This window comes from Bos javanicus, chromosome 17 (assembly GCF_032452875.1).
Source record: "Bos javanicus breed banteng chromosome 17, ARS-OSU_banteng_1.0, whole genome shotgun sequence".
Taxonomy (NCBI): Eukaryota; Metazoa; Chordata; class Mammalia; order Artiodactyla; family Bovidae; genus Bos; species Bos javanicus.
This window is the reverse complement of record NC_083884.1, coordinates 17,413,387-17,430,760: the sequence shown is the minus strand read 5'-3', so window position 1 is coordinate 17,430,760 and position 17,374 is coordinate 17,413,387. Positions and strand designations below refer to the sequence as shown.

The 17,374-nt window shown below is 42.1% G+C and overlaps 1 protein-coding gene and 1 non-coding gene across 6 annotated transcripts in view; both read right to left on the bottom strand.

Moving 5' to 3' along the window:
- RNF150 (ring finger protein 150) overlaps window positions 1-17,374 on the bottom strand; it is a 279,374-nt gene that overhangs the window by 49,517 nt on the left and 212,483 nt on the right. For all 5 annotated transcript variants that reach the window (XM_061384124.1, XM_061384125.1, XM_061384126.1 and 2 more), the window contains exons 5-6: window positions 9,407-9,503; window positions 2,297-2,507 (exon numbers count right to left, since the gene is read on the bottom strand). In XM_061384124.1, coding sequence (XP_061240108.1) covers window positions 2,297-2,507; window positions 9,407-9,503 — 308 coding nt within the window. The remainder of the gene's footprint in view (window positions 1-2,296; window positions 2,508-9,406; window positions 9,504-17,374) is intronic.
- Window positions 947-1,019, bottom strand: TRNAR-CCU (transfer RNA arginine (anticodon CCU)). The gene has a single exon. It is a non-coding gene; the product is annotated as a tRNA-Arg (tRNA).

Sequence of the window (17,374 nt, the reverse complement as noted above, 5' to 3'; positions counted from 1 at the left end):
TGCCTGGAGAATTCCAAGGACAGAGGAGCCTGGAGGGCTATAGTCCATGGGGTCCCAGAGTCAGACACGACTGAGTGCAGCACAGCCTCAGCATGGGCTCAAAAAAGGTTCATGCGTTAAGTGTTTTTGAACTGCTAGCAAAATTTTATCAGGTCTTCCAAAATATTATACTTCACTTAGACCACTAATGGTGATATGCTTGATGGTAACTAACATGTCCAATAAATGAAAAATTAGGGGGTAATGTTGTACTTTGCAAAAAGAACTTAATGTTTGATCTGAGTCAGTCACTTGCTTACTCCTCTGTTCAATTTTCCTATGGTGAAAACCAGAAGTTTATCACGGTTAAGATTAAATGACCTTTAAAGTTCTTAGATCCCTAAATTACTAGGATTCTAAGTGTGTGTTATATCTCCATATCTCCAATATGGTAGCCAGTGGCCACACATGGCTTCTGAGCACTTGAAATGGAGCTAGTCTAAATTGAGATGTACTCTAAGTATAAAATACACACCAGGTTTTGAAGAGTTAGTATAAAATGAAGTAAAACAGTTTGGCTACATTGGGTTAAATAAAATATTTTATTAAAATCAACCCTACCAACTTGTTTTTATTTAGTATGGTTATAAAAAGTTCAAAACTGCTTTTGTACCATTTTAGACCTTCAAAACAAAGGGATCATAATCTATCTTTAGGGACTTCTTAATGTGTAATGGTTAATGCTTCAGTATTGAGATCCTCATGCCTCTAAAAGTCAAGTCAAAACTCATATCTATCCAAAACTAATACACCCTGCATGGGCAGATATTTAGCACCTAGTAACTCTTTAAAAAAAAATTATTTGTGTGCATCAGGTTTTGGTTGAAACACATGGATCTTTTAGTTGCAGCATACAGGATCTTTTGTTGTGGCATGGGAACTCTTACTTGAGGCATGTGGGATCTAGTTCCCTGACCAGGGATGGAACCGGGGCCCCCTGCATTAGGAGTGCAGAGTCTTAGCCACTGGACTACCAGGGAGTCCCATCACCCAGTAACTCTTAGTTACTCTCCATGGGGTCCATGCAGTCCATGGGGTTGCAAAGAGTCAGACATGACTGAGCAACTGAATTGAACTCTCCGTTGAGGTCTTGTGAAAATTCTGTGGTTACAATAATGAACGTTCACCCCACGCTTATTGTCTCAACTATATCAAAAGATTATCAGGAAAGACAGCAAAATGTTAACAGTGATCATTTCTGGGTAGTGGGGTATTGATTCATTTTTTGATTTTTTTCGTTATCTTTCAGGCTTTCAACAAACAATGAGGGCTGTTATGCTTCTTCATCAGAAAAATTTGTCTTTAAATTTCAGTGTGAATGAGCTCCTGAAGTGTATAAACATCCTGAATATGTAAAAAAGAGGTCAATTTAAGAGGAAATATTTCAACATGCTTTCATCTGCTTTGCTTCATTTCCAAATTTTCTATAGTGAATAGGCTGCTTCTACCAAGGGAAAGAGTACACCTCATTTAAAAACTGCACTATCCACCTACCCTTTTAACCTTAAACCTAAGTTAATTTGAATGATGGTTTCCTTAGAACTGACACTTCTCTCTCTGCTGTATTAGACTGTAGAAGAAATACTTGAGGTTTTAGCTTCAGTCATATGCCAGAATAGCTATTTAAATATTTTTATACCTTACTGTCCACCAGAACAGCATTTAGTTTGTCTATGCAGGAGATGGGGAGGAAGCCCTAAGGATATTTGAATATGTCACCATGTAAGTGGTTTAGGTTTTACTGCAAGAACGCTCATGTAAAGGAGTGCCATTTGCATGAGTCTTGCAGCCAGAGCAAGGATAACACTCCTATGTGCTGTCCAGACCAGTTCAGACTGCCATGGACATGCACGCTCAGGAGGGCTCTAGCTTCAGTACACACACACACACACACGCATGTGTGGTGAGCCCCATCCCAGTCCCACTACCCATCCCCTGCAGTTGCTTTTCTCCCTTGCCTTCCACTCTTAGAGGTCAGACCCACTGCCCAGCTTGCTTCTGCTACCACGGGGTGTGTGCAGGGCTGTGGCATCCGTGTGTGGGTGAGCGAGACCCATGCCAGCTCTGCTGTCTGCCCTGCTGCATCAGGAGTGAGCTGGGCTTCTCAAGGACTGCCAGGTGTGATGGGTTAGCCTGGCAACGTTCTACTCATTTAATTTCTTTTCTTTCTTCTTGAAGACAAGTGCCTCTTTGCAGTTCTCACGAGGTGACAGCCTTTGGGAATAAGGGCACTTGGTGTGTGCACGGCAGAACTTACTGTTGGTGGTAAAGATGATCTCTCCCTCCTGAGGGGCGGGGTCTGGGTCCTGGACGACCTGCAGGGCTCCCACAGTCCGGACAGCAGGGTCCAAAGTGACCGAGCTTTCGTTTACGGTCGTGTCACTTGCGCCTGTGATCTGGTTGGTGGGCGGACCTCCCAGAGATCCCTCGTAGTCGGTGGGCAAGTCGTCTAGGCAGTCGGCGTTGGGCTGACAGGAGCAGAAAAGGACCTGTTCTTAGTGGACATCATCAAGTTAGGGATGAGATGTCTACAGCCTCAATATTTTGTCCTGCCGGAAACTAAGTCTTTTACTGTTTCTTCCTGAATCACTTTATTTAAAGACATTCCACAATATAGTTCCTGTAATTACCATGAAAACATCTTCCAAAATTTTCTTTCCAAAGTCTCTGTTTAGATCTAGAGACAAGGTTTTAATTCCAGGAGTAGTAATATCCATACATTAATAAAATTAGTTAAGGGGAATAATATGACATTTATTTATAATAATAGCTCTTCCTTATATATAGTGTTTACTTCTCATAATAGGAAGTAGATGACAGCCTGATAATTTGCCCCAAAGACCCATATGTTGTTTGCAAATGAACTAATGGCATGAGAGGAGAGACAGAATAAGACTCATTGTGAATTGTTTGTAAGAAACACACACATATATACAAACACACACACACACACACACACACACACACACACAAAAGCACAAGCATTTGTTGTTAGCATAAGCCAAAAAACCAGCTGGAGAAAAAAGTCCTATTTGTAGAACATACAATTGATCACATATTTATCAAATTCTCTAAATTAAAATCTTAAAATTATAAAACAAGGGTGAGACCACCCAGTGTAATTACCCACTCACTACAGGACTCTTGCCCCCACCAATCCTTCACAGCTCCACTTGAAACCCATAGAAATGGGGGGCTCCCTATTTGGTAAGGCAGCCTGTGTCACCAGCTTTGTAAACTATTTTCTTACTGGACTATCTTACAGTCTCATTCTGGTTATAGTTCTGCTGGCTGAAGTGGTATTGAATATATGACTATCTCCTCCATATGACTATGACTATATGAATATATATATATATTCAACTATATATTGAATATATGACTATGCTCCTCCATGAGCAGCTTTTGAAAAATGATTTTCAATTGTTCTGCCCCTGCCCAAACTCATAAAAATTATTTTTAAAGGCTGGGGGGGTAGAGAGATATGATCTTGAGAAGTAGTAGGAATAACTACTTATCATTTTTTTTTGCATCAGTCTGAATAGCAACATTGCCTTGAGTGATGACAATGACATGGCTTTGTATCCTTAAAGGCTTAGGTAAGGAGAATCCTGGGTTGACACTGATTGAATTAACATCACAAAGACCAGATTGGGTGCAAAGTTTAAAGAGAAAATCTACAACTCATGGACTCACTGGGAGCACAAAGCAAGGAATTCGACCTGCTAGACTCCTGTGCTGGATTTCCATTCTGAAACCACGTCTCCTGAGCTCCATACCTGCGTTTCCAGCAGTTGGCTGGAAATCTCCATCATCCCACAAAACCCTCAAATTCAGCTCCATTCCCTCATCCCTGTGTTCTCTTTTCTTTCTGCTTTCTCCATTTCCATTGGCAGTGAGTCAATTCATTGAAATTCGAGTGGTCAAAAGTCAACTCACAGAATTGACCTACTGAGATGACTGGACACGAGCAGGTATGTTCTGAACACTTTTCACCCCATTACCAGTCTCCCCATCTCCCTACAGTTTCTTCCACAGTATGCTCCATTCTCCACTTTCTCACCAGAGTACTTAAAAAAAACCATAGGTATGATTTTTTTTTTTATCCCCTAAAGAATGAATGATAAGCTCCTTACTATAGCAAACAGGCAGTGTACAGTCTGGCCCTAGCCTACTTTTCTGGCCTTACCTTCAGCCTTTGGAATATATCCACTATTTCAGTGCCTTAGCATGTGCTGTTCCTCTACTCAGGATGACGTTTATCGCAACCATCCCCTTCCCCTTGCCCAGGCCAAGGGTCAAGCTTACCCTGGTGAACTCCTACTCACCCCTTAAATCCCAGGCCAAAATGCATCTTTACTGAGTGGTGCTCCCTCCCAAGTAGTCACCTTTGCTACTGTAACTTTTCACATTTCTCCAACTCTGTTGAACTCATCTGTTACTGTGTTTGTCTCACTCTACTAGTCTACAAGCTTTTTGTTTTTTAATTCCAATTTTATGGAGATATAATTGGCATGGAATATTGTATTAAAGTTGTACAACGATTTGATACACGTACATATTGCAAAATGATCACCACAATAAGTTTAGTTAATATCCACTGCCTCACACAGTTACAAATTTTTTATTCTTCTGATGAGAACTTTTAGAATCTACTCTCTTAGCAACTTTAAAAAATACAACACAGTGTTGTGAACTAGGGTCACCAAGCTGAACATTATATCCCCAGGTACTATTTTATAACTGGAGGTTTGTACCTCCTGACCCCCCTCACCCAATTTCACCACTCCCCGCCTCCCACCTCTGGCAATCACCAGTCTGTTTTCTGTTTTTATTCCATGCGGATTCCACATACAAGTGAGACATAAGCTTCTTAAAGTGAATCAACTACACTGATCTTGAATTCTAAGCCCTCACATAGTGCCTGACAATTATTAAGTGCTTGATAAATGTCAATTGGGAAATTTTATGTAAGTCTCAGTTTTTTGCTCTGAAAACCTGGGAATATTAGTATCTGCCCAGATCTTAGATCAATGAAGGGAAGATTTGAGAAAATACTTAAAAAAATTCAATTTTTGTGCAAAGCTAAAGTATACCTTTGAAGGGTAGCAGAATGTGCAACCCCAAAGTATGCTACTTTGGCAAAAAGATTGTTTTTCGTAGAAACAATTGAGAAGTAGGTAAAGAAAGGCTCTCCCCACCTCTTGTCTAAAAGCAGAACATAAATTTGTAAGGGTGTCTCTCTCTTCTACTAGGAAGAGGACATTCTCATCATCAGCTGCTGGGTGATTTTGACACCAAAATGGAACATACAACAAACCTGACTGACATGCCCTTATCTGCCATTGGCTCCCCCATATACTTAACTTTCCACAATTTGCTGCCCTAGAAACTCAAAGTCCTTTCCTTTTGTCTCATCACTTCTCTAAAAATTTCTTGCTCTTTTTTTTTGGCTGTGTGGCATGGCATGTGGGATCTTAGTTCCCTGAGCAGGGATGGAATCCATGCCCTGTGCGTGGGAAGGGTGGAGTCTTAATCACTGGACTGCAGGGAAGTCCCTATTGCTGCTTTTTGAAAATGCTATATAAGCTGAAGTTCTAACCAGCTCTGGGAGTCGCTCATCACCAAGTGCTGCTGTGGCTACTCATGGCTCATATACTGTTTGATTTTCTCTTGCTAATCTGTCATTTATAAGTCTCATTTATAGGGACCAGCTGGTGAATCTAGAAGAAAAAATGACTTTTTTCCCTCCCCTATTCTATGTAAGATGCTCGTGGGCATGTCCCGTTGTGTAGGGGTAGCAGGGAGGAGTTCCCAGTAAGGATACTGTGCCGGTTGGTCTTCCAGCCATAAACGTCTGAATGTGACCATAGATGCAATAACAACTGATATATTTTTCAAAATGTTGACTTTGCTTGCTGATCACGTTCCTGCTTTCTTTCTTTTTTTCTTTTTATGAAATTATTTTTATTAATTTTGATGCAGCATGTTCACTTTTACTTTGTGGGCTAGGAGGAACAGTGTTATGTTTTTAAGAGAAGGGACTAGAGGAAAAGAGAAACAGTGGATTAGCTCAGGGAGACTGTTAGTGAGAGCAGGCATGAATAATTTGGCTTAGCTATAGTATTAATATTTAACAGACCAACCTTACAGAACCTCACGGTTTATATCCGCTCAAAATGGTTCATCAAAATAGAGTTATATTTTGAAAAGAAAACCACTTTATACACCACTAAGAGAAATTACAGTCATAATGTTTAGTAAGAGATGTCAAAAGCCATCTGTAAGTGAACAGCATATAGGTATTCAAATTCAGGTTAGCAGGGAAACTCCTCAAATAAACCAACTGCTAAATAGTTAGGGACTAGTGAACACAGCAACTCCATGGGACTTTCTATTCATTAACAATCATCCTTCATACCAGGATAATAGTGAGGGAGACAGTGCTTGCTGGGATAAAAAAGGCCTGTGTTATATGGTGCCTTACCAGAGTGCTTAGTGATGTGTTCTGTCATTCTGCAAAGACACCCCTAAACCTGACTGGAGAGAAAGGAGGATGAAGCTCTTGAATGTAGATAAAGGGATGAAAATGCTCTGACAATAAAGGACTCCCCCACCCACCCCTTTCAGTTCAGTCTTTTATTTCTCTTGGCAAAATATAATGGGAAAAGATACCATTGTGATGGGAATTTCACAATCCATGAGCCTCGCTCTCATTCTTTAGCTCGTTTTAGAGAACCTCTTACAAAAATGAACACGTCCCCAGCCCTAAGCTTCCCACTTGTATTTATTTGCCTTAGCGCACAGCAGACACAAGACTACTCAGTTAAAAACAACAGAAGAAAGACCCAAATCAAACACAAAACCCTATATTTGGACGATCTAGCAGATCAGGATTATAGCCAAGTCTTTGGTGAATGGACATTCCTCAAAGGAGAATCAGGGTGAATTTCATAAACACCCCTCTGTGACTGGCAGCCTTCCCACTCTGAAGGCCTACAAAGCCACAAACATTTACTGAGCTCTAAGCACGTGTAAGGGATCCAGAGATGAAGGACCAACAGGCACCAATTATCAGAGAGGCTGACAGGCTCTTTTCAATTTTCTTTGATGAGGAAGAAATGGAGCACAAGGAGCTTAAAAAAAATTATAGAACAAATTCTTTGAGCTGCATGAAAAGGGTTTCAGTTAGCTATAGAAGTTTTTCCTAATTGAGAAGGCTGTGAGCCTGTCCATTTACACGATGAGTTCTAAGAATGGAGTGAAAACATCCTCTCTTTGGTATAATGTAAGCATGGTACTCCCATGCTTAAAGGTTTGGAGAACAGCATCCCAAATTGGTCCCTGATCCAGACTTCAGTACCATCCTCCAGGACAAAGCACCAGGGAGGCATGGGGGCAGCCATATGCCTCTGTGCTGCATGAGAGGCAGCCTGCATGCCTGCCTTCTTCTTCATAGAGGATGTTCTGTTCTCTGGGGCCAGCTTGGGTGGTGTCATGTTCCTGTTTGACTGGCCTTTAAGAATCCTTGGCAAAATCCAAAGATGCTACTGACTTTTACTTTTTTGCAAGTGTGCTGAGTAAAATCCTATCCAGACTGGACAAGAAACAAACTGTGGCCAGGATGCCAGACTGCTAAAAGTTAAAATGTTATTCGATTCTGGAAAGAAGCCCAAAGGCCACCCAATAATTCCCTTTTAAAAACAATGATTAGCTGTATTCTTGAGGCATTTACAATTCTCAGATATTTACAAGGCCTGCAGAAGTTATACTTTCCCAGAAAAAGTCTGGAGTGGAATGCTATTTAGTATGAACTGTAACCACTGGGGGTGGTTTGGTTTCATTGTCCTGACCGAGAAGCCCTGGGGTTGAAAACTGGGAGCTTTGGAGATATCCTTAAGCAACAAGCCCTAGGTTAAACGATGTAACTGTCTACCTTTAACTGCGAACATGTTAAAGATTTTAGAACCCAAAGACACACATATACACATGTAAATACACACATACATACATTTCCCTCCTCCCTGGTAAAAACCAGTTAGAGCCAGATATGTGAAACATGCAAACAGAGAGTTAAATTTTCTAAGTCATTAGTATCTGATAGAGATGCTGGGTTTTTTGCTCATAGATCATGTTCACTGTCATTGATTTTCACCTTGAATTTATTATGCATTGACAACACTGGTCTGAAAATTTAATGCATTGCCTTTTAAAATCTAGCTCAAAGCTACAGTCACACAAGTTGATTTGTGTTTGGTGTACTGAGTGTAAGAAAAAAAATCAGCATACAGCTGGCAGAGGCAGCTGGTACAGGGCAGAAAACTCAGCCAGTCCGTGACCTCATGATGCTTCAGGTGTACTCTGTGCAACAGTCACTCTGATCTTCCTGGGATAATTAGCCTTTTGGCATTAAATAAAGCCTTTGATATCTGAGCTGATCCTTTCTTCTTCAGTGACATCTTGACTTTAAAAATTCTATTTTTTCTCTGCCATGAGTAGTGAGGAGTGATGAGAAGGAGGCTGCAGCAAAGCGGAGCGGGTGAGAGGGAAGAGGGTCTCTGTATCCTGCTGGTCTAGCTTCTCTTAGACGGCACCTATGCCGTTCTCACATCTCTCCGCAGCCCTTAGGTCTGGTGGCCTGGCTTGCTTCCCGCCCTCGTGACAGCAGCTGGTGTCTCACAGCCACCAGCCCGTGGCCTTCACTCGATATGAGCCCGGGAAAGTCCTTCCCTGGAGCATCAAGCCAGCCTGCTGGGGGATGTTGTGTGCACTGGGTGAGAGACTGAGTTTGCTAAAACATGTAACTGAGGGAGCCAGCTTGATGGGAGTGGGGGAATTTAGGGCTTCTGGCTCTGGTTTCCTGCTCTCTCAAGCTCTTGCAGAGATGTGAGTTTAGCAGAGGCCGCCGAGCCAGATGCCCAGAGGCTGACCTCTCTGACCCTTGTCCGGAAGAGCTTGTCTCCTCTGGAAGCTGGGCGATGGAGGGGGAAGTGTGGCGGCTGGATCTGCATGAGGACGGTGCAGGTAAATGACAAGAGAGTGTCATCAGCGTAGCCCTGGCCTCTGCTGGGGTCCGACCCGCCGTCATCCACTGCAGCCCAGAGGAGGAGCCTGTGAGCTGCTCAGGCAACATCTCGACTCACAGACAAAACAACAAACTCGGTGGGAGGGTCACGATGTTCTCAGATGGAGACAAAGGGAGAGGAGGAATGTGTCCAGATGGGAAAGTGCTCCCAGGGCCTCATCACGTGACACCGCTGCTCTGGGGTCGAGGGGACACAGACAACCCGGGGCGCTGTTTTCTCCCTGCTGAGTGGGAAATGTGGAGAGACAGACATGATGAGGCTGTAGGCTGTACTGTGCTTACCGGGATCCCTAGGGCTTTAAGAATGTTCATCTTGCACATGGGGCAGGTGCGATGGTCTAGGAGCCAGGGGTCAACACAGGACTTGTGGAAAAGATGCCTGCAATGAGAACCATACATCTTAGCGTGGCGGTAACTGCGGAGAGCACCGCGTCCACTCCAGCCCGGAGACTCGTCCAGAGTCATGCACCGCTCAGCGGCAGAGCCAAGACTCTGGGACCTCCATCTCCGAACACCCGGGCCGATAATGCTCTCTGTTACATCTGTGGTCATACAGTCAGCATCTGTCTGGCTCCCGGGAGGGTCATCTACGAATTGCAGCCAAGACTTCCAAGTTTCAGAAAAGACAGAGAACGTAGAAACAGAGAGATGTTTCTGGATAGAGAGACCCTTGAATGGAAAGAAGGCAAATAGGTGAAACTTGCACAGACCCTTCTGGGATAACTTGACAGTGGCTACTTTTAAATCAATCCCAAATGTCTTGTCCCACCATCAGAAGAAAACCACAAAACAGAGCCTCATTTCCATTGATATTAGGGCAACTCACAAAAGGCAGAAGAGCTCTTGGAAGCAACTCACAGCACAGGTGAGATTTTAAGCTGTTATGACCGGTGGCTGTTAGGTCAGAAACCAGGTGAGCGGTACCATAAGCTTTACTGTTCAGCCTCACGTGCCCACCCTCAGGAGCCTTCCTCTGTGTGGCAGGATAAGGGGGTGGCATTTAGTAGGTATGGGGGTAGAGGCTCCTAACTTCCTCTCAACTTGGCTCACAGGAGCCCACTCAGAGATATCAGGGGCTGTCTTCTCATGGAAGTCTCACGAGACTCCAGACCACAGGCAGAAGTAGTCAGAATTTCCTGCCTGGGGCAAGAAGAGAGAGAACCATCTGTGTTAAGTATGCGGGCATCCTTAGGACACACCACCCATGCTTGACTCCTCAACCTTGCACCATTCCTGATGCTTCCCTCATTCTTGTGAGCTATTGTTCTAATGATCCTAAGAGTTTTGTGTCGGAATGCTTTAGGCTCAAATGCTTACAAAGGACCTCTCAAATCAGAGAAGAAGCACTGCTTCTGAAAGTGACATGGAGAAGAACCCATGTGCCATGGCTGGGACTGGCAGTGTACAGGAAATGATCAAACTGGGGATTAGGAAACAGAGAGGAGCCTTGTTTAGATGCCCTACAGATTCCCTGATTAGAAGAAAACACATCACATTCATTCATTGCTTTATCCGTGCATCCATCTGACAAGTAACATCTGCTAAGAACTGTGTCCTCGCTGGGAAATCTGCACGATAGTGATTTGGTTCCTTTTCTTTTGAGAGTGTAACAGGAGAGGCAGACACTAGTAAGATAGAAATAAGCTACTTCATGAAGACAGTGCTATATACCTCATTAGAAGAACATGGTGTTAGCAGAGGGTTGGGGGAGCTTGTAACTGGAGATGGTGGATGCACATAGAAAGTTTCCCTGATGACGTGCTGAAGCTCAGACCTGAAGGTTTACACAGACATGGTCCACGTGAAGGGGAGCGGGGAGGAAGAAGGGTCTTCTAGGCAAAACGAATGGCTTGTACAGAAGCCCCGACCTGGGCACAGGAATGCACTGCATGTCCCATGCAGCAGTGGAATGAAGGGGCTGATGCTGGACAAAGCATCCTGTACCCCCCACCCCTGGGTTCGATCCCCGGGTTGGGAAGGTCCTGTGGAGAAGGGCATGGCTACCCACTCCAGTATTCTGGCCTGGAGAATTCCATGGACAGAGGAGCCTGGCAGGCTACAGTCCATGGGGTTGCAAAGAGTCAGACACGACTGAGCGACTAACACACTCACACTTTCTGTACCCCTCACCCAAAGCAATGATCAGCCTCTCTACGTGCAGGCTCTACATTCAGAAAACAAGTTCCTAATCTAATTGTGCTCACTCACTGGTGGTGTTCCTGGTAAAACGGCAGATATTCTGGTCTCTTTGACTGTCCCTGGGAGGACAGGCTCTGTGGTGTTTCCTGCACGTATGCTGGAGACAGAAAGACAGCAGGGCCAGTTAGCTGTTTTAAGTCCCCAAGTCTCCTCTGCCTCATCTGTAAGATGAAGATATCCCTATTCCTCCCTGAGTCTGCCAGACACAGGAGCCAGTACTTACCACCCTAGGTGATTTCTCGCTCTGCACTGGTCATTCTTCCATCTCCTCTGGGAGGGTCAGTTTTATGTGTCAGATTGGTTCGGCTATAGTATCAGTTATTCAGTCAAACCCTAACTGAGGGTATTCTGCAGATGGGATTCATACCTACAATCTGACTTTATATACAGTAAGTCCCCTACATACGAGCCTTCCAGCTGCGAACTTTCAAAGATGAGGAAGTGCATTCCATCCACGTCAGGGGTGAGTGAAATTGCAGACTGCCCTCCATTTGCATTAGTTGAGTACCTAGGCTAGCTTCGTTGGACTTACCAACAAATTGGACTTAATAAACAGGTTCTTGGAACAGAACTTGTTTGTATGTAGAGGACTGATTTACTGTAAAGGAGATTATTCTAAATAATCCAGGTGGGCCTGAGCAATCAGTTGAAGAGCCTTAAGACCAAACAAAACTGGTTTCCCCGAGGAGGAAAAAACTGCCTCAAGATGGCAGCATCAGCCCCTGCTCAGCGTTTCCAGCCAGTAGACCTGGCCTTCAGATTTCAGGCTTCCCAGCCCTATAATCAGAAAAGCCAATTCCTTGGCTTTTATAGTGGGGTATAGTGGCCATCTGGAGAACTCTGACTGGTACATCCTAAAATGAGACTGTAAGCTCTCTGAGAGCAAAAACTTTCATTTGCCTAATTCACTGGTAGATCCCCAGCAACTAGCCCACGTTTTTGGCACACAGATGATGCGTCAGAAATATTTCCTACATGAATGGATATTTATCAAAAGGCTGGCCCTGCTCACTGCCTGCTCACGGCCATCAAGTCCATGAACGCTTTCTTTCTAAACCTTTTCCACCTTCATTGCCTCTCTTCTTCTCGCTGTGCTGCCCCCTCATTCGTGATCTCATTAATTGTTGTAACAACATCAGAACCGCTCGCCATGCCACCAGTGTTTCCCTGTTCCTTTCATCCCACTCATCCTTGCCAGATTTATCTTCCTAAAATAAAGTGTTAGCGACGTCACCCTCTTGTTCGTTCTGTTCTGGGCTAGGAGCTGGGTACCGAGATGAATAAGACAAGGTCTCTTCCTTCAAGGCAGTACCACAGTGCTGCAGAGGTTCCCTGGGAGTTGCAACAGAAAAGGTCACTGAAAGGCCACTCTCTGGGATCCACTGTTTTCTGGCTGTTTGATCTCAGGCAAGCCTTAGCTCTCCAAGACTTTAATCCTTTTCCCAATCAAATTTTATTTTATAGGTATGGAGTTTGTGAGTGATCGAGTCTGTGTGTGTGTATGAGAGAGAGAAGAAATAAATAACGCCCATGAAGCTTAAATCATTAAGTCCTGGCCCTCCTTAATTGTAAGCTACCATTCATCCTATTAATACCACTATTACATCTTGTTTTTAGATATTATGTTATCACTCTGATTTCTACTTTAAACTTTCTAATGCTAAAAGCAAGTAACTGCAAATTAAAAAAAAAAATCAAAGGGAGAACTAAGGGCAACAAAAACAGTGTTGAAATGATACATAGGGTGATCATGGTGGTTATTAATGAATACTCATTAACTAACATTCATTTATTCCTGGTACCATATTTCTTGGGTTGGCCAGATAGGAAGACTATATTCTTATAATTGGGATTGCAAAACAATCTTTTTTTCCCTCTCATATGGAAAGAAAAATAGAAGTCACTAGACTAAATAAATAAAGGAATAGGGAGAAAATCTGGAGTTTAGCGAAATGCAGCAACAGTTTAATAAACATCTCTAAGGCAAAGTCTATCTCAGCTCATCCTGTCTGTAAGATTCACAGCAGGGCGCTGTCCCTTCCCATGCTTTAACAAAGACTGCATGAGAAAGTACACAGAAAGGAACAACAGGATGATAATCTGTCTCCTAACAATCCTGATAAATGAGAAGTACAACTGACAGTTGACCAAAACACCTCTCCTTCCTTATTCACCAAAGAGAAATGCACACTTTATAAAGAGGGCTTCAAAGCCCTGACGAAAGATGATGGCAACTGCATCACAATGCTGAGATGATTATGAATAAGATAATCATGTAAGTTCTCAATTTGGGGGCCAGTAATGACAAACCTTTGCTTAACTTGTTTCCACATCAATTGATTCTTTTTTAATTAATTTTTTTTATTAAAAATTGTTTTTATGGAGTATAGTTGATTTACAATATTGTGTTAGTTTTGGGTGTACAGCAAGGGTAATCGGTTAGACATACCCATATATCCACCCTTTTTTTGGATCCTGGGGCTTTCCTTTTGGCACCAATGCAAGCTGTTTCGTTCCCCTTGATGAAATAGTGCTCAAAGAATGCGAGTCACTCAGGGACCACAGAATCCCATTCTTCTAGGCAATGTGTTTAAATAAGATCTATCCAGTGCTTCTGTTGTTGCTGTTCAGTCACTAAGTCGTGTCCGACCCTTTTGCAACCCCATGGACTGGAACCGGCCGGGCTCCTCTGCCCATGAAATTTCACAGGCAAGAATATTGGAGCGGGTTGCCATTTCCTTCTCCAGAGGATCTTCCCCACCCATGATTCTATGGGGAGTTAAAATGTTTCTCCAGAGCTTCTGAATCTTCTTTGCAAAGTTGTTAATGAGTGAAGAGTCAGTGTTTAGTTAATAAACATGAATTTAATTAATAAACAATATCTACTGGTTACTGAAAGCTACCTAGCATATTATATATATTAAATCACAACAGCCCTATGAGGTAGAAATTACTATTCCCATTTTATGGAGGAGGAAGCTGAATCTGCTTAAAGTAAATTCTCCAAAGAGCTAATAAACTGCAGCTGCTGTTGCTGTTAAGTCACTCAGTCGTGTCCAACTCTGCAACCCCGTGGACTGTAACCTGCCAGGCTCCTCTGTCCCTGGGATTCTCCAGGCAAGAATACTGGACTGGGTTGCCATTCCTCTCTGCAGGGTAAACTGCAACACCAGGACTCAAACCCAGTCCTACTCTTCGTATATGGACCCAAATCTACACTCTATTATCCTTCCTCGCGGCACTGAATTGTCATGAGCAAGACAGGGGAGTTGGAGGAATTCAAAGTTTTATCCTTTCTCAGTGTATGTTTTGTGCTCCAGCTTCAAGAGGGCAGTAGCCCAGTTACAGACTGTTAGGGACTGAGCAAAACCAGTGGAAAAGTCATCTGCCTTACGTGTATTCACTTGGCTACAGCAGAGAAACGCTGTCAAATATTGGCTTCATCAGGTCTACACTCAGCTATCAGTCTGCTTGAGTTTATTCAGGAAGATGGTAAAACTGGTCTCGAAATGTTCTGTTCTCCCTCATTCTCCATTGCCCAGTAAATCTGGTAAATGTTATTTGGCAGCTCTGCACAAATTTTCAGATTCTTATCATGAAGCTCCACAGAAAGAAAGATCTACTTTTCCCGAGGCTCTTCCCAATGTGGTCTGGTTTCTCTTTCCAGCCTGAGGTTTCTAAAATACAAATATATCACTCCCCACACTGGAAATGCTTCAGCTGCTCCACTGCCTACAACACAAAGTCACAGCACAGAAAGAAGGCTCACTCCGTCTGGTCCTTGTCACATCTTCTGCTCCACCCCCATGTTTCCCCCACATTTTCACCGTAACTCCGGAATGTCCTTCTCAATTAAAAATTTTTATTCTGGTATGGCAAACCTTGCTCATAATTCAAGCAAGTCACAGCTCAGATGTCCCTTCTCTTCCTTGAACATCCCACCCTTTTCCTCCAAACTCTGCCAAGGAGAGTTGGTTTCTTTTCTTTTTCTGCCTACTCTGTTTTCTTACGTATGCTGCTGCAGCTGAGTATATGTTCCAGTTTCAGGGACTGAAGAACCCTCCTTAGCTTTGTGATCTCTGGGAAGTAATTTAAGTTGCCTGTTATTCAGTTTCCTATGTTTTATGACAATGTCCTTTAACTGACAACACTCTGAAATAATAGTTCGCTATAACCCAACAGAGGGTTTTTACTATGAGAGAAGGACAAAGATCATAAACAGCAAATGAAGCTCAAAAGTTAGTAGAAGGAAAGAAATAATAAAGATTAGAGCAGAAACAAATGTTAAAAAGACAACAGAGAAGATCAATGAAACTAAGAGCTGGTTCTTCAAAAAGATAAACTAAATTCACAAGCTCTTAGCTAGATTCACCAAGCAACAATGAGAGAGAATCCAAAGAAGTAAAATAAAAAATGTAGGAGGTGATGTTACCATTGATAACCTCAGAAGTACAAGTGATTATAAGAAAATATTGTAAACATTATATGCCAACAAATTGAATAACCTAGAAGAAATGAATAAATTTCTAGAAATGCAGTAACAGAATGAAGGATAAAAGTCAAATAATTGTCTCAATAAATGCAGAAAAAGCATCTGACAAAATACAACATGTATGAGAAAAACTCTTAACAAAGCAGTTATGGAGGGAAAGTATCTCAACATAATGAAGGCCAGACATTACAAATGCACAGCTAACATTATATGCAACAGTGAAAGCTGAAAGAATGTCCTCTAGCCACTTTTATTCAACATAGTATTGAAAGTATTAACCAGAGCATTTAGACAAGAAAAAGAAGACATCTAAATTGGAAAGGAGGAAATGTACTATTTGCAGATGACATGATATTATATATAAAGCACCCTAAAGACTCCTTCAAAAACTGTTAGAATGCATGAATTCAGTGAAGTTGCAAGATACAAAATCAATGTTCAAAAATATGTTGCATTTCTATACATGAATAACAAACTGTTGGATACAGAAATTAAGAAAATGATACCATCTACAACTGCATCAAAGAGAATAAAATATTTAGGAATAAATTTAACCAAGGAGATGAAAGACTGCATATTGAAAACCATAAGACACTACTGAAAGACCCTGAAGAAGACACAAATAAACAGAAAGATATTCCTTGCTTTGGACTGAAAGAGTCAGATTGTTCAAATTGCTCTCTATAACCCAGAGCAAGTTATAGATTTAGTGCAATCTCTACCAAAATTCCAATGAAATTTTTCAAAGAAATAGAACAAACAATCCTAAAATCTTTATGAAGTCACCACTCCCCCTCAATTAGCCAAAGGAAGCACCGAGAAAGAACAAAGCTGGAGAACATGGCCTGATTTCAAACTATATTACAAAGATACAGTAATTAGAAAAGTATGGTGTTGGCATAAAAATAGACACATAGGTCAATACAACAGAACAGAGAGCTCAAAATAAATCCACATATATATGGCCAATTAACTTATGACAAAGGAGTCAGGAACATACAGTTGAAAAAGGACAGTTTCTTCAATAAATGCTGTTGGGAAGACTGGACAGTCACATGTAAAAGAATGAAACTCAACTATCTTATACCAGATACAAAAATGAACTCAAAGGAATTAAACCTGAATGTAAGATCTGAAACCCTAAAACTCGTAGAAGAAAATGTAAGTGATAAGCTCCTTAACAGGTCTTAGAGATAAGTTTTTATTTATTTATTTTTTATTTATTTTTTTTAAATTTTTGCCGCTGCACTCTCTCGGCGGCTCAATAGCACACACCCGCAGCTCTCACCTCCGGCACAGATTGCTAGAGAGATAAGTTTTTAAAATCTGACAACAAAGCCAAAAGCAACAAAAGCCAAAATAGACAAGTGGGACCACATCAAATAAAAACGCTTCTGCGTAGCAAAGGAAACCATCAAAAAAATAAATAAAAAGAAAACTTTCTGAATAGGAGAAAATATTTGCAAATCAGGTATCCAATAAGGAGCTAATATCCAAAGTATATATAGAGCTCATACAACTCAATAGTAAAAAGCTCCCAAATGGTCCAACCAAAGAAT